This window comes from Dermacentor silvarum, chromosome 4, assembly GCF_013339745.2.
Source record: "Dermacentor silvarum isolate Dsil-2018 chromosome 4, BIME_Dsil_1.4, whole genome shotgun sequence".
NCBI lineage: Eukaryota > Metazoa > Arthropoda > Arachnida > Ixodida > Ixodidae > Dermacentor > Dermacentor silvarum.
In genome coordinates this window covers 31,800,470-31,823,617 of record NC_051157.2, presented here as the reverse complement: position 1 = coordinate 31,823,617, position 23,148 = coordinate 31,800,470, and the positions used below count along the sequence as shown (strand labels likewise).

The following is a 23,148-nucleotide window of genomic DNA, read 5'->3' as shown; positions in this document are numbered from 1 at the left end:
CACACCTGTAGCGCTGCACTGCCGATCCGGGCAGCATTGCATGTGTAGCGTGCGTTGGAAAATGTGGCCCGACTATTACTAACTGAATGAACAAGCGTGGTGTGAGCGCGCACAAACAAACATGAATAGATCACACTGAATGACTGCAGACAACGACTGTCAAAACGCTGGCACGAGCGCATACGCCGCAGCGGGCGAAGGTACGTGCGGTCTGTCGCTTCAACGAAAACTGAGCGGCGAATGCACAGCGCATAACGGTCAGAGCCATGTGGAGATAAGAGACGGTGCGGGCGAGCGATCGACGAGCGCGGTTGTTGGCAGAGTAAAAGTGCGCCCCCCCCCCCCCCCCCCGCGCTCCCTCCGGCACTGGCTTCCCGCTTCCTTGCTTGCGCGTGGGTGATTGAGTGCGTTCGCTCTCCGTGATAGCGCGCGTACCCCCCCCCCCCCCCCCCGCACGCTTCCGCTCGGGCATACGGCGCGCGGCGAAGATTTTATCTATAGGGAACCTCACGGCGACGGCGACGGTGACGGCATAAATCCGGTTGAAGTGTCCATACAATTGCTATCGCAATAAAACGTGCTGAATCAGTACCTGCCGCGACTGACCGCGATCATCAGTTTCAAACTTCGTCGCGATTTTTGTCACGGGGCGTTTCCGTCCGATATGATGGCGGGACGGCCTTTCTTGTGCTTCTGGTGCGCTCGGTTCCGAAATTGCCTGCATTGAGCGTTGAAATTCGACGATTAATATCTCGAATTATGTGAAATTTTCAAGATGTAAGAAAAATTTAAACTGCCTCCAAATTCACCATATAAACAACTGCCCCCAAGGTTCTAATAAAAAGGTTACCTAACAAATTTTTGTTAACTAGTCTTCTGAAATTTACGTTATTCGCGGCTATCCGCCTCACCTGGGAACTCCTCTGCGAAAAACACCATTTTTTGAACGCTTATATATCACCTTGCTTTGAAAACATTTTGTAAGTCTGGGGACATAAAATTAAAATAAAACACCCTGTATCAGCTGCAGAATATCTCCACCACGAGGATCAAAATTTTACAAGTATACCCAATCGCCGGCGCGAGCAGACGCTTATTTTTCGCCGAGGTGTCATGACCGGGAGCCAAAGGTTTCAGAATGACAAGAGAAAGCGAAATGCCTCTGTGAGCAGCTAATTAGAGTGTCGCAAAAACGAGCGTTCGTCGCTCGTCAAGCCGGAATGATTTATTTACCGAACGACTGGCACCATTGTGCACGTTGTGCACAATGGAGCCAAATATACTCTCTTCGACATCCAAGGAAAAAAGGCAAAATAAAGTAGTGAGGATACATAATGGAACGAAAAAAGAAACGGAACTTGCAGGTTTTATGAAAAACACTCTTGTTCTTTTTTTTATGTGCTGCGCGATTCGTTCTTTCCATGCGTGTATGCGTATACAGTGGGAGTACTGCAAAAATTGGACGATGAAGCCCGACGAAGAGAACGCTTGAACGGGCTCAGACGCGCCACTCAGACGAACGCGCGCGCGCTCGTACGAGCGCGAACCCTCAGTCGGAGATTAAGTAATAATACTTAGGGTCAGCTCGAAGTTTGCATTACTGTGATAATTATGGTGTCGTGCTTTCGTGGGCTTTCATTTAAGTTCATGTCCGCATCAGAACTTGATTTTGAAACGCTGATTGCACCATGCATGTTTCCACAGAGTTCAGCAAAACGGAGTTTGCCAGCACAGCATGTGTCGCTGAAAAGTATTTATTTATTTATTTATTTATTTATTTATTTATTTATTTATTTATTTATTTATTTATTTATTTATTTATTTTTTATTTGTCTATCTATCTATTTATTCAAGTTCACGACGCGACGCGCGCGCGCGTCATGTGTGTGTGTGTGTGTGTGTGTGTGTGTGTGTGTGTGTGTGTGTGTGTGTGTGTGTGTGTGTGTGTGTGTGTGTGTGTGTGTGTGTGTGTGTGTGTGTGTGTGTGTGTGTGTGTGTGTGTGTGTGTGTGTGTGTGTGTGTGTGTGTGTGTGTGTGTGTGTGTGTGTGTGTGTGTGTGTGTGTGCGTCAATTTAGCCTAGCTTATTGTTCCTCATTAATGTCTGTATTGAAAGAGAACATCTGGTACTAAACCTAACACGCATTTGCTGTGAAAGGAAGCAAGTTAATCGGCGTGCAAGACACGATATGGGAAAAAAATATAAGGAAGAAGGGAAGAAAACATGGAATCCTAGTTGTCCGAAAAATTGTTTTTGACATTAATGCTCCATCTATACACACTGTATTACACGTCATGCGGCCTCATCATTCAATATGGCTTCATTCTGTTGTTGTTGTTTCTTTTTTCGAAATTCGCTCTTCAATAATGTTTTCTTCCTCGACTACCATTACAGTTTTGACCTGTCCACTTTAGAGTGTTGAGTCATTTCACGTAAGAACCCAAACGGCGAAATTTTATTTCTCTTCGCCGCAAAAGTGGCTCGGCAAGCAGTACCAGGGCTGACACAACCTAATAAAGTCACTATTTTTTTTTTCTTGTCTCTTCTCCACAAATTTAATTCAGCACCAGAAGTGTCGTCAGTTCCATCCCCAATCTTTGACAGACGGTTGCGAGGGGAGACCTATATCCATCCTATCCATAACACGCTCGAGCGTTAGAAATCAGTTTCAGTTAGCCTTAAACCTTGTTACGCGATTGCATGCTACAAATTTCTGAGGGCGTACTTTCCAATGTCGTGCTGTACGTTAACCCGCCGACGCAAATTCGGTTGTTCGCTTCGACAGATCTGATGAAAGCAGGCTAGACTCCAATCTAATTTAATAGGCCGAACACGTGTGCGCTAGCGGGAAAACCATGAGCGGATACAAAAATCTGGATGTTGCGTTGTGGTCTAGAAATGTAGGACAAGAAATATGTAGAAGCGAGAGTTCACCAGAGGATGCTGCTTGATTTGTACAGGGACAAGTTTTTGTTTCTTTTTTTATTATTAAAATGATATATTAAAAAATACTTCGCGTTTACTGCTACTGCGTTTTTGGTTAAATTTAGCAGCAGGATCGCGTCCAATGGTTCGAATCATTCATAGTAGCTTTTGGCAATGCTACTTGCCTACTTTAAACATGTCAAGTTTCCTTAATGTCCGTCTCTGGGATGCACGCTGAGCGATTATTGTTAGCGAATCTCGAAGGCCTTGCTTTGCCGTATTGCAGACAGCGGAAGGGGCATCGCCGCCATGTTTTTAACATCAAGTACCGCGAGGGGCGCAAAAGAAGGCAAATTAAACCATTTTTTTCTTGATAAACTGTGCAAAATGTAATATTGTATTATAATAACCACAAAATGCAAGTTTATGCTTCGTTTTAAGAAAAGTTAGGTAAGAACAAAACAGCGGTATAAGATCGAAAGCCTTCTGCGATTTTAAGAGATAAACGCACGTCCCTGTCGAGAAGAAAGTAAGCTGTCTGATCGGCGATTGTCCTCCTCTCCAAGCCAAGACCACCCCCCCCCCCCCCCAAAAAAAAAAAAGGAAAAACATCTCTTATAACATGTATAAAGGAAAGAGTTCCCTTGTAATGGGCTCTTCAGCTGGCCGCTTCGGAGTGCTCCGACAGGAGTGCAAACGTCGTGTATACCCCGAGTTGCATGAACACTTAGGAGCTAATTAAATTCTGGTGTTTTACGTGTCAGAACAAGGATATGATTATGAGGCACGCCGTAGTGGGGGACTGCGGACTAATTTTGACCACCTGGGGTTCTTTAACGTGCACCCAATGCACGGTGCACATGTGTTTTTGCATTTCTGCCCTATCGAAATGCCGCCACCGTGGCCGGGATTCGAATGAACACTAGTTAAAGAGACACTAAATGTTAATATTACGTTATACTGTGTATTATATACACTTACGCACTCGCATAATAGTAAAAAGATCGCTCTTGCGGCTCAAAGAGGCGTGGCACGCCAGAAAAGACAAAATAATGAAATGGACTAAACGGCAAACGACACCTAATTTGCGATACGACGACTTCACTTGCGCTGCAACTTTTACCGTTTACAGCAGTAGTTTCGGCCAGTTAGTGCGCTCCCAGCGTTAATGTGCGAGCGACGTTGCGAAAAATTCGATACGTATCTGCTCTTTCGCTTATCTAATTTGCGATGCCAAATAGAACGACGTCCCGTCCAAAGCCTCGAGCGCAGAACAACACGAGGCGTACGTAATCGTTGAGCTTAGTTCGTTCAACGCAGCGAAGAGGTCGGGGCCGCGACCGGAGGCTACAGTAATTAGACGGCGCCACGAGAGGACGAGAACAACTTAGACAAAATAGCAAAGCCGAGCCAACAGTTTGCATACGCACCGGCCGATCTAAAAATGCAGAACCGTCGAAGCATGGTCTTGGGCGCGTGGGTATAGAAGGGTGGAGGGAGGAGGGGGACGCCCTCTATAGGACGCAATTATGTCGCTACGCTGAGCGTGTTCCCAGATGGCGCGAGGACGCGAGAGAGCCTCGAACGAGCGCGGCATAGTAGACCTCTCGGAAGTCCGTGCACGCCCCAGCGAAGTGACTCCGCTTCTACGCGGAAGCGAAGTGACTCGAAGCCTGCCTCGCCCGCCGTGTCTCTCGCGAGAAAGCAAGGACGGCGCGCCGTGAATTCACACGTGCAAGCATCTTGCTAATACTGTGCAGTGTTCTTGAGGCTAGAGCCGTGGTGTTAACAAATCCAGGGCCGAGTTCACAACGCTGGCTGCGCTTACGAATATAGCCCCACAGCTTTCGCGCTTAACGCATCATGTTGTCAGATGTCGAATGTTGTCGGTTTTTTACGCATATGCACTCCATATGAGACTCCACGTGAAATTATCGAATGTATGGAGAGTATGCGTGCTCATAAGGGTTCATTTAAGACGGATGGTACATCTCTTGGCTATCGCGTTCCTCATTCGTGCGACTTGTCAGCACACGGACACAGGACCAGCCGGCGGGCTCACTGAGATAATGAATAGTTGATTCGAGCCGCTAGTTAAGGGTGACCAGCGTCCAGAATTCGGATCCTGCCTGTTTATTGCAGGGAAAAGAGAAAAATAAAACAAGATGCGCGCATGGGGACGGGATGCAATACTGTCTGGCAACTGGTCGGTTGTGAGACACAACAGAAGTGAATCGGGTATCGGAGTAATGCATACCGACTATCTCGCCTTCGGGCACTTCTCGTCCGTGTACTGCTATAGCTCTGCACATATTCGTACTTCAGATGTGTCCTGGAACGCGGGCGATCAGACTCAAAAATTTAAGAAACGCTGTACTGAATGAAGCCAGACCTACCTGAAAACTACGACCGTTAATTGGGTGTTGGACAACAAATATGTAAACGCTGCATGCTGCAGTTCTGGCACGATGCGGAGTTGGAAGCTTTTATTTAACTTCCTTCTATTCTTTATGCCTTGCGGCAAATCCTCCTGCATAAAAAAAAGAATATTTTGGTTGTGCCCGAAAGACACGGAAGCTGTACGTGATATCAAACATTGTGGCGTAAACATGGCTGGAGTAATGAATCCAACGCCATCGATCAAGTCTTCATATTATCAGGTTATTCAGATGTACACGTATATCAAATGTACGTGAGGCGCTGGAATTCCTTTCTCCTGTAATAAATAGACTTTTTTATTTAAATCTGGAGGCGCTATTGATCCAGCCCATGAAAGTCAAGGTTCCGGAATAACGCCACAGCTTAAACAATGCGCTCTCCAATCATCACGGACCGTTTTTGAATGCAGAAAGCGTAGCGAGCGTATCCGAGCGATCAATTATACGCCGCTTTGACAGCAATGCATGGTATTAGTTAGGTGAGTTGTAAACAAGCCGGCAGCTCAATCTCAAGCAAATTAACAGCGATCGTTGCCCGGGTTCGGCTCAGTAAACGCGAGCAAGCCAAACGAAAAATTTCGCGGCTGCAATGCAAATGCGAAATGCGCAAAAAAGGAAACAAAGAAAGAAAAAAATGAAAAGAACAGAAAAGGAAGTTCGAAAGTTGTTCGAGTGGCATAATCAGATGCGCTTCGAAGCATCCTCCCGTATGCCGGAAAATTGCTGGAACGAAGATGCTTTAAACTATACGTTTCCTGCGCAATACTTTATATTACTCAGTCCGCGTGGGAAGTGATATGCTCTGCTGTGCCTTCCTCTTCTCCGTTTTTCTCTTTTCCTTCCTTCTGTTCAAGCATGTGGGCGTGGTGTCCCTCTCCCTCCCAAGAGACAACTGTCAGTTTGTTCCCATTTTTCTTTGTATGGTGTTCTCATACGTTTCCGCGAAACAACAGCAGTTAACTTTAATGTCGGGCGCATCATTCCGATTCCCTTTTGTTATCCACGATCCCTCGTTAGGAAAGCGCTTCATGGCCCATAATTCACAAGAAATAACTTACGCTAGAAGTGTTCGTCGTAAGGGCAGATTCCAGATATTCGTGATGACGGGTTCATCATTATCAAAGGCGACCGGTCAATGGGAAGCAGCACTTACGAACCATAAGGTTTGGGAAAGCGGGCCCAGTTTTGATATCGGTATCCAGGAGTTAGATGCTTCATGACGTCAAGGATGCGGCTGCCATACGCATGCGCAACACGTTCAATAATTACTTAATTCATTCATTAATTAATTCGTTCGTTCGTTCGTTCGTTCGTTGATTCATTATCTGCATCGTTATACCTAGCCTTATCGCTACACAACGTCAGCATATTTTGCTCTGTTTCATGACTTCACGATGATATCGATGACGCCAGGTCCGGCATTTCTTCCCTCTCGATTCTATGCTATTTTTGTCATCCCCCATTCGCGGCCGGCTGGTCCCGTGGTTAACGTAGGCGCGCAGCGCCGCTCTGACCACTGACGAAGTGCGACAAGGAATGTCGTTGTAATAGAATCGTTACATTATCTCGTTCCAACTTCAGTATCAAATTAAAGAATATCTTAATTATCCTTTCCTACCTTAACTCTAAGCGCAATATGTGCAAGAAACATGTGGTAGAGGTTCTACAACTTCCACAATACTTGTCAATACTCCTTTAAAGATGCCTGTCGGCGCTCGCACGTTGGTGCCGTCTAGCCCGACGACGTCAATTAATATGCAGATAGCACATACGGCTCACGACCACGCTTCTCTTGTTCGGAGTGTCGCCTAACTCCTGTCCGCGCATAATGCTAATACTTTCCGAATGCTGCGACAGTTACATTCACGTTCCCACAAATCGCGTTGCACTGCAGCCGTGTGCGAACTTTCGAAGCAGCTTGTTTTGGAGCTAAGGAATAACTTACTTCATGAATATTCAAACACAAAGATGTCTGTGAAACACGGAATCATTTTAACAAAGCGGGGACGGCCGGGAGGACAGGGGAGAGGCGCGGGGGGGGGGGGGGGGGGGGGGGGTGAAGAGAGTTGGGAGCAGTATAATTGGAGACAGCGAACTTAACCGTGTATATTTAAGTGTCTGAGTGTTCGTATTGCCTGCGAAGGTAGCGGGAAAGGCGGTGGCGTGGTCTTACCGTGCAACTGCACACATTCCTTCAGGCTATACGAGCCTGCTAATGAAGGTGGTTTCGCCATACATTTGCATACAAATGTTAGCACAGTCGGTCAAACGCCACTCGAATATCTAGTACTGATAGGCTTGTTTTACCCACTAGAAAGACGTTTAGGGAGTTTAGTGTTGTGACCTCCTGTACTGACATTCTCAAGAAGCTGTGTGTATATGATTGCGCGTTTAAATAGCTTGCATTTATTAAACACGTTAAACTTAAAACGTGACCTCTAGTTATAAGCCCACAGAAACTGTTTACTTGAGCTGTTGCCCTGACAAAAGCAAGTCCACTTGTAGAAACATTGACTCCACCGATATTCCTTGTTCAACCATCGTTTATCACTACGTATTTGATTGATCGTTCGTTTGAAAAGGTTTGAAAAAAAATCGCCAGCCCTTCCCCTGTCAAGAAAATGGGGGTAAGCGAAGCTTGTGGCCAGACGACACTGTCGCAGGCGTTCCGCTTCGTTTGCCCTAAACTCAGGGTCGGCGGCTCTTCGCTGATGTTTGGCCTCATCATCGCGCTCCCGCAACTCGGGGTCCGCGGCTCTTCGCTGACGTTTCGCGTGGCCTTCGGAAGCCCTCACGCTAGAATCGGCACGTCGACGATGAGCCCTTTCCCGAGTGAGTCCGCGGCGCCGTTGCTCAAACGCAGCCTGCTCCTCGGTGGAACGCACCACGCGAGGTCTTCCCATCAGGTCGCCGAGACTGATTTGAGGCAAGGGAAGCCTGGTGGAGCGCACGCCAGCCCCTTTCCTTCCCTTTCCCTCCCCGGGACACACCAAACGACCCTGATTGGCCGCGCGTGACACGTGATCCGGCGCCGGCGCCGCTTTCCCTGCACCTGCTCTACTCTGGGAGCAGCCAGGTTTTAGCGTGACACCACCATCGCCGACACTTGAGAGGCAATACAAGCTTCAGACACCGTCGACAATGATTGTCGGCGTTAGCGAATAGCCCCGACGAACGAGTGAGAGAGCAACGCAATGCCTCATACCGAAGCGGAAGATTAGTGAGACAGGATTCCTCACTCAGCAAGAATGAAACAGCCAAATAAAATAAAAAGTCGCATTTTCGCCCGAAAGGTGAAGCATCGATTGCAATAGCAAATTGGTATACAGCTATGCGAAGTAAGGATATTAGTTTTATCGGCCGAATAAACTTGCAAGCATTCGGTTACTAACAAAATTAAATAGCACGCTGTCACGGCGAGCTTCCGCCCCGCCTTCCTCCCTCGCGCGCGCGAGATTGAACCGCGATCGTCGGCTGACCCTCGCAAGGTTTCACTCGCACATGCAGCGTACGGCGGGCGGCGACGATGTTATCGTGTTTGGACTTTATACGGACCATCACGGCGACGACGACGACGGCAAAAATGCACTTGGAGTGTCCATATAATTGCTATCGCAATAAGAAGAAAAGATCAAGTCAGACAGTGAAAGTGGAATGCGACTTCACAGCAAGAAAAAAAAAAGAAATAGCGCAATAATAGCCAAATAGCCATTATTGGTGCCCCTGTAGCAGGTCATCCTTGCGGATGCATGGGCGTGCGGAGAGCAGATAGGCAGCTCTGCATTTCTGTGGCATGGTTCTTTATCTTCGTAGGCTATCATGTACGAAGGGCTGGTAATTCTTTCTTCTATAAACTTGTATTGTGCTGTTACAGCACATGCCTGTAAGCAGAGTGTCGAACCGAAACTTTTTTTTGTTGCTGCGGTTCCCGTTTCGGGAACGGTTCAGATCCAGTTCATCTTCAGAGCGAAAAAAATAACGGTTCGAACTAGTTCGAACCAGGTCGAGTAAATTTGCTTAACCAAGGAATACTTGCAAACCACACAAATTTATTTTCTACAAAACCTCGTCTCAGCTGCTAGCTGCACTGGAAGATTATGCGTGTTGTTCTTCAGGCCACACGTAGTTACAAAATAATTTTGTAGATCTAACACCAATGCTGAAATCTATCAGAAACGAAGCTTTTTTGAGGGGAGAGAGAGAGAGAGGAGAGAATAAACTGAGGAAACGCAGATAGTCACCTCGCCTGTTACTCTATTCAGGGGGAAAGGGAAGATGATTAAAATAGTCCGGGACTGAGGAGTAATGATGCGGACAGGCCGCAGGATGCGATTATATACGCGTTCGTGTTCGAAGGGCCCGTTCACAGCTTTGAATCTATGCCTGTGTTAAACAAATATTCTAAAACACCCTTGTTCGATCAAAAGTCCAGTAACACTTTTTCACTCAATGGCTTGTTGTTAACTGGCGCTAACGAAGAGATCAATACCTGCCGTTCACAGTCATACTGGGGAAAAGCCATAATCGTGTACAGGGTCACCCATTGGAGGGGGGGGGGGGGGGGGGGGGTGAAGGCCCACTGCTGTGCCCCTCACTGCCTCACCTCCCCCATCCCCTTTCTGTCACAACGCCGGGACTTTCGTCAAACAAACCCGCCTAATCCTCATGCAATCGCCGCAGCCGAGGAGAGCACCAAGTTGCTGCACTTTCAAAAACGAGAAACGTCGCGATAGTGACGAAAAACAAAAGAAAAGAATAATAATATTTTTTTAAAACTCAGAAAGGTGCTTTGAACTTGATTGAAGCCTACACGCTCTCGGCCCTTTCTACTTGGCGCACCACACCTGTAACGGAAAAGTAAGCAGGTAGTTTTGGTTGGGGGAAAATGAATTCATTTTGCAGGGCAGCCTATTTTACGAATTTTACCAGTGGTCCACTTGCGACCCCCGCTCACCGATCTAGAGGGGGCAATTTCGGCACGGTACAGCAAAGTATGGCGCGGAACATTCTGTCAAGCTGGTGATTCCTATAAGACATTGTATTTATAATTTTCTGTATTAGAGCGACTTGCCGGTTACCGGTTATTGTTCACATTGTTATTGTTATTGTTCATAGACCCCATCATCGATCACTTGCCAATCCTCGGGGTTGTCAGCGGTGAGGCTAGGATCAGAGGCTCGTGTCTAAAAGAAGCTTTTGCTCGCGAACTCCATCTATGAATACAAGGGAACGGAGAAATCGTTTTGCTCGGAAAACCTCTGCATTGATGAGGTTTGTTACATTTAAGTGGAAAATTTGAAATCTAGTAACTGTAGATAGTGATTTTTTTAAACTTTATTCTGGAAGGCTCTTTTTCTTCTTATAATTATAAAAAAATATTAGAATTTTAAAAGCCAAGTATCGTGTTTACAACTATGCAACTCAGCAAAAGAAAACTAAAAAAAAAAAAAAGATTCCACTATTTTGTAAACTGCAGCTGCATCTAAAGCGGAAATTTTGATCCACTCTGAAATATATATCGTTATGTGTAGGTCTTTAACAATACCGTCGTAAGCATTTTAACAATTTCGCTTAAGCACGTAAGCTGCAAAATCAATGCATCACATTTGTGCTCTCCAGATGCTTGAATAGATGCAGTTTTGCAGAACTGTAAAGTTTACAGAAATGTGATTTTCCGAAGTCCGAAATCAAAATTCTGCTTCCTAGAGTTGCTAGAGGTTGACTTTCTCGCTCGAATGCAACAAGTTTCATTCAAATTGGTCCTGCGGTAGCCTCATAAAATCATTTCTGCATTTTACATGTTTTTAAATAGGGAAGTCGGAGTTGGTCCCTAACTAAAGCGCCTTCTTAAGGGGAGGCATGAGTACTGGACCATAAATTTTTGTAGCGTTAGCTACACTGGCCTAGCCAAGCCCTTTTCGCGCGGCACATCAAGAGCCGTACTGCGCATGCGCAAGGATCAGTGATGTCACACGGCTTGCGCACCGGAGCCACCGGAGCCGGCACCTCTCGCGCACTCCGCCGCCGCCGCGCGCGACTCACCGCCGCCTGTCTGCGCATTCCAGAGGAGTGACGTCGTAGCTGTGGTAGACGCACTGGCGCCGGCGCGCGCTCGCTGTGCAGTCGCCGTCTGACACTGCGCTGGAGCCGCTGCGCTTCTGACTGGCGTTTGTGTGTGTCATTGGAGCAGCAGTAAGCATGACAATCAAGCTAATCCTTGACAATCTAGACAACCAGGAAAGCTAACGCTACGTATATCCTAGCATAGCCGAGCTAAGCCACTGCAACATTTTTTAATCTTTATCCTTCGAGGTATGGCGGTGAAAACTTGCACATATATGTATGATTATGAGCTTATTTCGAATATTAGTGCGTCCTTTTTTGTTTATCTCCTTAGGTTCTAATTTCATGTTAGCTTCCTTTAATTAGTTTCTGCAAATATTTGCAAAATACGAGTTTTTCAGATTTCTTAAACAGGGTACTAATGGCTTCTGCATGATTAAAGGAATTCCGTACGACCAACTTTATTGATCGATCTACCTTAGAAAAAGAGGTGAAAGATTTTGAATTTGAAACTCGAGAGAGTTCTTTTGGAGCTAAGTTCGAAGTCTCGCAACTTTTGTTCTATGATAGGCGAACCAATAAAATTGGCCTTACGGTATTTGCTGAATCATACAGACGCTATTTATATCCTGTTTAGTGAAATCTGAGAAACAGATATTTTGCAAATCTTTGCAGAAAATCAATTAGAGGAAGTGTGCATAAAGTTAGAACCAAAAGTGATAAACAAAAATGGACCTTATATTAGAAATAATCACATACCATTACACATATGTACAAGTTTTCAGCATCATACCTCGAAGAATAAAGATTTTCGTTTTAATTTGAGTAAACTATGCTATACTTCACAATAGCATTCAGGAAGTACACTTTTATGTTACATCCGACTAAAGATGTCAACAACGTAGAGTATATTAATTTTATTGACTCTCTTTAATACACCATCTCTCAGAGAAGCTCTTCGAATAAAATACATATATACGAAAAACCGATGTGCCCTTAGAACACAAAACTATATGCAGGCGCTAGAGCAAAATAAATATTATGTTTTCTCTTTGACGAAGAGAAAAGGCATGACTCTTTAATGGCAAATAAATAGGATTACATAAAATGATGATCGCTAAAGAAAAAGGAGGAGGATGACACATTGTAATATGCGAGATGCTAGCTCAAGCGGTGCGCAACACGCGATAATCAGATGAGACACGAACATTTTACGCTTCAGGCCCGTAGTGCTCACTTATTCACATAGAAGATAACATCGAAAGTCAATGACGCTTACTTGAATCCGCTTTATATGACGCAGCGTGTGCGCATTCGTAAGTGTACTATATATATATATATATATATATATATATATATATATATATATATATATATATATATATATAGTCTTGGAATAAGGCATGAAATTGCATGAAATTAACGGGCGACCTTCGCTTGTCAGTTAAAATGTCCCACTATCAGTAAAGAAGCACTCATACCAGACACACAATAGTTTCGGCAGAGCATGACGCACATGACAGCGTCTACATCATTCTAAATTTGCACTACACACTCAATCCGACTCTGCGACACTTCGCCCAGAACCTTTTCAAGATGGAAATGTTCGGCTACGAAGATCGATACGTGGGCTGACGCTGTCGTCAGTGGTGCGGAAGAGAACCGCCTTGCCACAAGAAACGCCATTTTCCGTGTAAGGTGGTCTTGAAGAGGACCGCGTCTTCTGGACACAAGTGTCTGAAGAGCGCAAATTTTCTGTAGGCTGGGAGTCGCGGTTTTTGCAGAGCATGGTGCTTCTACACTGTGCTTGCCAACTGCACGTGTCAGGAATTCGGAGTCCCTTGGGCCGAATGAGCCTCGTTAGGCCGAATGGGTGTCGTAGACGAAGCATTGGTTGATGCCGCCGCTCTCGCGTTGTGCTTCAGACAACAAGTCCTCGCGCGGCTCGCCCACGGCGCTCTCAGGACCGTTTCCGGGATGGCCGCCGAACAGAGTCTTGGTGACGCCGCACAGCTGGGAGCCCCGTCTGCTGTGCCGCTCGGCACAACCTTTTTGTGTGAACGGGGACTTGGTAACTGCGGGTTGTTCTCCCTTGGGCCTGACTGACTTTCGCATTGCGACCAAGGCCATCGCTACGACGCAGGCGAAAACGATGCCCGTGGCGAAGACGGCGCAGGCCGCCACCACCTCGAAGCGCACGCAGCTGGCTATTGAGGCGGCATCTCGTGTGTGCGGTTCGGGCTCGACGACGGGCGTGTCGAGGAATCGAGAGAGCGTCTCAGCGTCGGGCTCGCCCGTCTGAGGCGACAGGCGTCGGACGAAGATCGAAGTACGAGGTTCCCTCCCACAGCTGCAGCGTGGCCGACTGCCGCGACGCGTGCATCCGGCCTGTCACGTCCACCGCCTTGTCGAGGACCCTCCACGTGACCTCGTACTTGACTTTCGTGGCCTCCGGCGAGATGTCGAAGTCCCAGGCTATGTCGACCTCGACCAGGTGTCCGCTGGAGTGCCTCATCTTCACCACTTTCGGAGCAGCAAAGGCGGGAAGCAAACTGGTGATGGAGGCGTCCGCCTGCACGGAGTCGAAGACTTCCGACTCAAAGTCCAATGCCACTCGAGTTTGAGCAAAGACACCGTACGGCGAGAGTGCGATGATCTGGAGCTCCGAGGCCTGCTTGAGTTGGCTGCGACTCAGGGTAGCGTTGTGGTAGTGCGTCTGCACGGCATCGTCCCAGCGTTGATCATCGAGAAGACCTCTGAGAAAGAGCACGTAGACCAGCGCTCGCTCGATAGAGTCGTCCTGGGCACTCAGAGGCCGGGACCAAGTCACACGCACGTCATGTACTCCACGCGCCTCCAGCCGCGGAGGCTCATAGAACACGCCCGAGTACTCTTCCTCAGTATGCCTAGTCGCAGCGCTGCCGGGGCGTAAGGTCGGTGACGTCTTGTGCCAGAACGAGCAGGCCTGCTGGCATCCAGGAAAACATAACTCGTCCACGGTGCACATGTGTTTCCAGACTTCGAAGTCTCTATTGAAGAACTCGCACACGTCCCAACACATGTTGCACTCCTTGTCTGCTGTGCATTCGATGTCGTCTTTATCCGTCTTCAGGCCAAGCTTACCGAGGCAAGTGGCGCGACATCGCGCGAACCGGAATACTTCCCGGAGATCCTGTACTTGATGCGCCCACGCCGGACGGCACAGCGACTGCCAGGCCGATTGCGCAAAGCCCGAGGGCAGCACCGATGGGGAATACTTGACGGACGAACATGACGAGTGAATAGAAGCACAGCAAGTGAGACTGCGAGTAGCGAGTGGTCCGAAGTGCCCTCGCTCTTATACACTGTAGTCGTTTCCCGTTCGACGCGCGACGACTACGTTCGTCCTCTCGGCCGTTCCTGCTCCTCGTCATTGATTTCCTTGGTGTCCTAGATGCTCGTGTTCGTTTCCGCAAGGTTCTACTCGGCGTCCATCTTGGAAGCGGTCCTACGATAGTCGTACGTCCGCAAGCGGTACGTCGCGGTACGAGCGATACGTCCACGGGTCCTAAGAGCCCCGTGGACGAGTCTCACGTGAGAACCTGCTGGTTAAAGCACAACGAGAGAGCGGCCGCACAAACCAGCGCTTCGTCTACGACTCCTATTCAGGCTAACGCCACCCAAAGCACCACGAATTCCGCCATAAATGGAAGCAAAACAAGAACATTGAATATAGCGACAAAAAAAAAGGACGAGCAGTTCAGAAACAACTCAGTTTCCATGAGGATGAAACGGTGGACACAATCAGGAATTATTTCATTTACATTGGCAGGTTACTGGCAGCACAATCTTGTCATGATAGAGTGTCACGATGAATTTTCAATAGCGACAAATAGCAGCAAACCTCTTTTTCATTCAACTAAAGTTTTACCGTTAGACTCTCTTCGTGAAATAAAGGCTGCTCGTTGTATACATAATAAAATATAATTCAATCCCCTCCCTGTGGCTATATCTGAATTTACAGCTTGCACTACGAGAGCAGCAAGCAAACATTGTTTATATTCACCTGTTGCTCGCAATATACTACACAGATATGGCTCTGCTATATATAAGGCAGCTTCTAGAATTATCTGGCGTTCTCATGTGCAATTTATTACCCAACAACATCAAAGTCTCACACAATTTTTTTCCAGTCTCTGAACAACTTCTCTTTGGTGTTTATAAAGCTTTGACGTTCAAAAAACATTACTAAACTCAAAGCGTTGCTGTCTAGTTAAGTAAATGCTGAGGAATAAGTTAAATATATTGATATGCAACTACATGCTGTTGTTTTGAATTCCCATATTGTTGTTGGGCCCGGAACTAGCCTTGTTGGCTATGGGTCCGAACAATGTTCTGAGCATTTTTTGTAGTTTTGGTGGATGTTAATAAAGACTCAATTCAACTGAATTACCGTTGTTACCGCGCACTGCTGTCAGGTGCTAGTAGCGCGCGCGCTGGCTAATTCCACGTCGCCCGTGCGCATGCGCCAACTGTTATAGACTTGTAATGATATAACTGTGGAACCATAACGCTGTAGTAAAACATCGTAATGACTACTTCTGCGATAGTGATCAACGTAACATATTCGACATGGTGTAGGTAGCAATAATATTATTATTGCTACGTTTCCTTTCATTGTCCCGCTTTCACATTTTATGACCTACCGTTACTTCGCTCAGTTTAATACGAAGTAGTGTGGCGCGGTGTACCTGAATAGATTTCTAAATATGTCGATATATTAAGTGCTTAGCTTTGTACCGAGCGCTTTAGTGCCTACTTGCATTGCTATGCAAAATATATAGGAAGCGTTAACGTGCCCTCCCTACGCACCATTAACGAGTATTCTTTCAAATTGTCATGATGACATCTCGGTAATATGGCTGGCTTGTAATTGCCATAACATTCGCACATGCCTACCAGTTGTGGGTTTCGCAAGTACAATACAATGAGTCGTCAAGCACTGTTAAGCTGAAATACGCTGGAAAACTTAGACTACAGTCCAAAATCAAAGTTACGAGATTTGCTTGATCAAAGAGCGGTACGGGCGTAGAAGAAAAAGCAAGGATAAGGCGAGAAAACCAAAGTGTTACGGCCAAATATATTAAGCTATAATTTAGCTAACTCACAGTCAGCCGTCCGTGCTTATTTTTCTTTTTTGCTGTACGGTACCTCAGAAAATTCAGGATTCGGCAAAGTCAACCAGCGATGTCCTTTTTTTTTTCGTAGTTGCATGAAATACCAGGTTTCACCACCTCCGACAAGCATACATGTAAGTCCAGCATTCGCTCACACACCAGCTACAAGTTTTCCTTTCTTCTCAAAAACATACACTGCATAATACGCTCTTTTTATTATATTTACTCATATTTACTTCTACTAATGTATACCCGTGTCCACTGAAATGTTTTGTCTGTAACCAAACCAGGTCAATCTTTATTTGTATATGCATGTTATTAATTCGTAATGCTTTGACATGCTTTTCGTAATCCAAATGCAGCCAATGTGCTTGTATTACTTCGGTATTGCTTTTTTATAATTGTTTCCTTACTGTCACTGCAGTAAATGTGACTACTACATTGTATAACTTCATTCCTACGTGCGAAGGCACCAACTAGAACCAAGTTATACAATGCAAAAGTTGCATTCACTGCAATTTGACTGTAAGGAAAATTCATGGAAAAGCAATACCGAAGTAGTAAAAACACATGGGCTTCATGCCGGAAATGACGAGGCTGAGCGGCTGGCTTCAACTGGCGCTCACAACGACTGCCCGGAAATTTCGTGCAAGCTTGATGACGCTCGTCTGCTGATTCGTCGCCATCTCGTCAAGCAGCACCCAGACCAATGTGTCTCAAATGGAACGTTTCCGCCCGTGTTCGCGGTCGAGGCTTGCCTGGGTCGTGCTAGAGCACTGCTAATCAAGCTAAGAGTTGGCATGTGTCTCTCTGGTGTATGAACCTTCACACCGACAAGGACGCGTAGACAGTCCGTCGCGTACGTATTGCGGTTGCTGCGAGACACATTAGCACCTGACATTGGAGTGTACCGCTTTCACTGCGTCGCGTACGTCGCTGGTCAGGGACTATCATCACCTTGACCTGCGGTGTACGACACTCGACCAATCTTTGCACCCCAGTGGTTGTGCGTTTCGACGCGATCAAGCTCATTGCACTCTGCTTACTTTTTTAGAGGAAATTAACTTGAGGCTTCCCGTTTGTAGCTTATTTTCTTTGTTTTCAGGTGCCCGGACATCGGACTTTATTTCTTCTATTATTTTTTTTTTACATTCTTTTAGTAGAGCTATCCGCAGTGACCGGCCGTATTCTATTTCTTGGCATCTTTTTCCCTCCGTTCTTTCAGATCTGTCATCTTGTTCTTTCTTTTTTTTCCCTCCCTTCTTCATAACTTCCATTTCTGTGTTCCTGTCCCCTCCTTTTTGAAGAGCAGGCAGGCGGTGTGCCCCTTCCGGTGGCAGTTGCCAGCCTGCCCCTTGCTTTCTCTTTCCTTTCTTTCAAGTGTATATATGTTTTCAAACCGAATAATAATTGCAACTTGATTTTATTGAATCCTTACTTCTGGTATTCTGTTCCTACAACTGACATCGTTGAAACATGAGATAAAGTTAAATGAATTGAATTAAACTGATTTCTTGTTACTGTGGTCAATAGTCCCATGCAGTCAAGAATTGGGATGGAGTGACGATAAATGCATCGAAGTTACATAATTTTAACCCACGGCTCCGTAGACGCTATTAAAAGTAAGTCGAGGTGATAGGACGACGATCTGTGCATTTTATGCTGAGTGCCATAATTAAAGTGTACTAGTAACCAGTTAGTGTACGGTCATTCATGTAGTGATTTCTTTATGTATTTAAAAAATTTAATGATCGACTCAAAGCACATGAACAACTTAGATATTGGCTGCAAGCATTATGAGAAAGGAAAGACTATCCTTTCTCTATTAATGTTAGAACGCAGAACGCCCAACATCGTGTCAAACACGATACGGTACATTCTTCAAAATGATCATGTGTAGAAATAGTCAGCGTACTGAAGCGAATAGGAGCCATATTGGGTAAGCAGTAGGTTCCATCGAAGCAGAGGCTTCAACCCGCCGCTTAAAGTCCGAGGTTCTTTTTTTTTTTTTTTTTTGCCATGCGCCAATGGACACAACTGGCAAAAACAAGTCCTGCACATATACGTGTACAACGTGACCGAAAGGCTTACACCAAATCATAATTCATTCCTGCTTGCGTCAGACCCTGGCCTGCTGTATCCTGCAAATGCAAACAAATAATCTAAAAACAAGTGAAATCACGCTCTTGCTCACTTGACGATATAGGGACCCCATACGTAGATAAACGCAAGCAGCGCAGCCCATGATAGGAGGGAACCGAGGATGACGTAGCGCTGCCTCCGACCAACGTGATGCGCAACTCGGGTGACGACGGCGGTCATGCACACGGCGCTCTGTGGCACCGGTAAAGACGCTGATGGCGACGACGACGACGGCATGACGCTGGTTCACGTTCCTTTCACCACCTGCACGAGAGAGCCAATAACCAGAGAGTCCACTTTGTAATAGAACACCGCTGCCCTGAGGAAGTGAAAACAAGGAACGTGATTGAAAACATCGGGTCGGATTCGGAAAACTTTTCTTTCGTAGGTGCTGTTCGTCATTAGCCGGCCACGTACCTTCCTTAATAATACTTCCGACAACGCGATTGGCTACCATATGCTTTTCCGAACTGCCTTAGCGTAAGAACATTTCTGCGTGTGTGTGAATACGGACATTTTCTTTCTCCATCTCCCTCTGTTTACTGGCGTTAGTAAGTTGATATACTTGTTGACACTTTGATGGTGTGGTCGGTGATGTTTAACAAAAAATGGTTTCCGCAATCTCATTTGTCTATGCAATTTGTATGAAGGGTCTGAAACAAATTTAAAAATATATATATTTTTTACATACTTTCAGCGCTTTACAGCTTCAGCGCCGCCTGTCCATCAACAACTATGTATGTACTTTCTACATTTGCCCTATACCCCACACACATTCTAGGAGTTTTCAAAGATACTGATCCGTGGGTGGGGAGGGAAGTTTCGTCTCACGCAATGCTTACGCCTCGGCCTTCTTTTTTGAAAGGTCGAGATGATACTTCCGGGTTAGAGACCAAATTATTTTCACCCACATGGCCGGCTAAATGACGAACAAGATACGAAATACAACATTTATCGCGATAGCGTTTAGTGCCCCGTGTCGCAGAAAATCCGGCGTCGGCATTGCCACCCGCGGCCGAGAAAGTGATCCCAACCACGCAGGCCCTCCAAATATATTTTACCACTAAAGTTGCTCACACTTTGTCTTGCATTCTTTACAAAGTTATTCCTCGGAATTATGAGAGTGACAGCCCACAAACAATTTTCACAAAACAAAACACCTACTGCGCATGCCTTTTATGCTAAATCTTCTCAGGCAGTAATATTTTTAAAGGTTAAAACAATAAAAGAAGGCCGGCCCACGAAAGAGGCCGCTTTTCTACCAGAAAAGCGCGCCTTCGTACATAGCGTTCCCCGCCAGCGTTTCCCGGTAAACATTACGGTTTCATAAGCTGCAGTTGCCGGGAAGTGTGAAAAACAGTCAAGGATCTTTGAATGCTACCGCGTTCCAGTCTTGTTTCTCAAGTTCCGTGCTTCGAAACCGTTTGCGATCGACTCTACAGTCTGTAGTCGACCTTCCATCATCTTCACCGCCTTGCTTCCCATTATTATTGCGATAGCAATTATATGGACACTCCAAAGCAGATTTCTGCCGTCGGCGTCGCCGTCGCCGTTGCCGTCGCCGTCGCCGTGAGGTTCCGTATGACGTCAATGGAGATGAAATCGTCGCCGCGCGCCGCCGAACGCAGTATGTGCGAGTGAAAGGGCGCGAGGGACGCGCGCTTTCGCGGGGAGTGAACGCACGGCGCAGAACAAACGCGCGTTCTGCGCCGTGCTCCCTTAAGGGCTGCAGAAGTAGGCGTCTCTTTCCTCCTTTACAATCACCATATATGTAGAGCAAACGCGCCTTCTTCCGACGCACGAAAGGCCGTGGGGGGGGAGGGGGAGGGAAGAGAAGCGACGTTTAGCTGCGGCACCAAGTGCCTATTTATATCAGAGGCTCCGGCAACAGTCACCAACGCCGCACGCATTTTGTGCGAACGCGGGCAAAACGCCGACGGTGTCGACAACAGTTCTGCGTGTTGCCGGTGCTGCTGCATGTCCAAGTTTATACAGCTGATAAAGCTACTATCATTACTCCGTATAGCTCTCTACAAATTTGCTATCGCAATTGATGCTTCGCCTTTTAGGTGAAACTGCGACAACTTTTTTATCCCCGTCCCCCTTCATCCTACGCCGAACAGCAGACCGTTCCCGCCCTCTTTCTTTCGTTAATGATACGCAACTGCCTTGAAAACTCTTGCATCAGAAAATGTAGTCTGCTCTGTGTTGCAGCCACAACTTGAAAGTGTTAATCTTTCTATTTCCCTATTCCCCTCGCACAGTGTAGGGTAGTCCACCAGACACCTTTATAGATAACACCCCCTGCCTTCTTTCTTATCTCCCTCTCTATCTCTCTCATTCTCTTGAAAAATATTAGTGCAGCCTGAAGAAAATGCAGTCATTGTATAGCTTTCGTTCTATAACCATCGTGCACTTTGGCTGCGTGATGAGAACAAACGCCAACGTGACATTTCGTTGTTGTTGTTGTTGTTGTTGTCGTCGTCGTCGTCGTCGTCGTCGTCGTCGTCGTCGTCGTCGTTGTTGTTGTTGTTGTTGTTGTTGTTGTTGTTGTTGTTGTTGTTGTTGTTGTTGTTGTTGTTGTTGTTGTTGTTGTTGTTGTTGTTGTTGTTGTTCACTATATCACTGTTTTTCTTTTGTGCGACTAACCTGTCAATGTTTCAAGCCAGAACTTTACGTCCGCATGACCTCGCGAAAGCGGATTCGGAACAAAAGTCACGTTTTCCACGTATCCTCCATTCTATACTGAGCCGAATGAGCAACTTATATAAGAGTGAAAATGCGTTCTTGAGCAAGGAGGTGTATCGCTACGTTCCCACGACGGTTCACCGAGGAAGAAAGAAAAACACATTATTCGAAAGAACGTTGTTTCTGGTTCCGTGACCTCGAAGACAAGTTCAAGCAAACTTAAGTTTTTGTCAAGGTAAAGATAAATGAAAGAATGAGCCCCAGATAAAAGAGAAAGAAACAGCCTGACGCGCAATTCCCGTGTCTCCAAAGAGTCCCTTTGCAATCTCAAAGGGCAGACTCGTTTCTTTCTTTATTTCTTTAATAATGTACACGAAGCGGCCACTTTGACACAGTGACCATGCTTTGTCCGCATTTCCTCGTTTGTTTGTTTGTTTGTTGCGCGCCTTGTTTGGTAGACCGCTGTTCAATATCGATCGATCTTGTGATCCCAGGGAAACCAGGCCCCAATTTTGTCGTGTTTAGTGTTTTCTTTTTTTTTTTCGAATGCTTTTGACTTCAGCCATGTCGAGCAGAACGTGTTGTCCAGATTCACTTTGCGACTTGTTGTCCTACTTTATCGTCTTTATAGTACTTTGTAAAGTACACGACTTCTGTTTTCTTTTGCTGCAGCAGTTCGTAGTGAAGCTTATCTCACCAAGGCAGACCCGCTAGAGGCACTGCCCTGCGGATAATACGTACAAGAGGACGATTTTAAGACCATGGACGGCCGGTGTATGTCTGAAGAAAAGGAGCGTGTAGTTTGTTCAAAAAGAAGAAGACGTTACAGATCAAAGAAAATGAGTTTGGACGTCAGCTTGAACCGTGAAACTAGTTTGGCGAACACACACACTCCAAAAAAATGAACAAATGAGTAAAGTCGAGTTGGGAAGAAGAATCGTTTGCAGAAACACCCAGGGGAAGTGGCGGCGTTATGAACGGGTACGCCTCCTTGCGGGCACCACAGAACTAAATGAGGGACTTGAAGAGTCAAGAAGCTTTGTACTGGGACTGTCTGAAACAGCGCGGTATTGTGAAAGTTTCAGGCAGCGTTAACTAATAAGAATCTGAATTTAAAAAATCTGGGCACCCAAGTTTGTTAGGTTTAGCGTTAAGAGACAACAATGTGAAAGGTACATACAGCTGAACACGGGCAAACGACTTGTTTTTTAAAACGGACACGCGAAACTTACCGACCGATACTCATGTAAAATAACTCCCACATAAAGAACTGCACATCGAATTTATCGAACTTGGCGCGACCATTGCTAGCACCATAAAGCCACTTGCATGCCGCGAAGGCAGCTTACAGGAGAGTTATTGTTGTTTTCTTTCTTATCTTTTTCTTCTTTTGTCATGCTGAGACCATGATGTAAGCTGAGACACAGGACAAACTTAGCGCCTACTACGCGTGGTTCTGTTTTCAGTAAATGTGTTTCCTTTCTTGCATCTTTTCATCACTGGATATAATAGATCTATGTATAACGAACGCATCACGAATGGGCGTTTAAGTTCGTCGTAGGCGATTTTAAGTACATAGAAATACGTTATATACCGAACTTTTACAGCGTAAGCTGTTATGGGCTCATTCCAATAGCCGTTTCGGGTCGCGATGATGCCGCCGCCGGCGTCCCCCGCGTAACCGCTATCGCCGGAAACACGAAAAAAAGTACCCGATTCCCGCCGGGATCGAACCCG

At 46.2% G+C, this 23,148-nt stretch overlaps 1 protein-coding gene across 1 annotated transcript in view; it reads right to left on the bottom strand.

Annotated features, from left to right (window-relative positions):
• Nucleotides 1-23,148, bottom strand: part of LOC119449721 (fatty acid hydroxylase domain-containing protein 2) — an 81,181-nt gene that overhangs the window by 46,159 nt on the left and 11,874 nt on the right. Inside the window, exon 2 of the mRNA XM_037712959.2 lies at nt 18,776-18,987. Coding sequence (XP_037568887.2) covers nt 18,776-18,960 — 185 coding nt within the window. The 5' untranslated portion in view covers nt 18,961-18,987. The remainder of the gene's footprint in view (nt 1-18,775; nt 18,988-23,148) is intronic.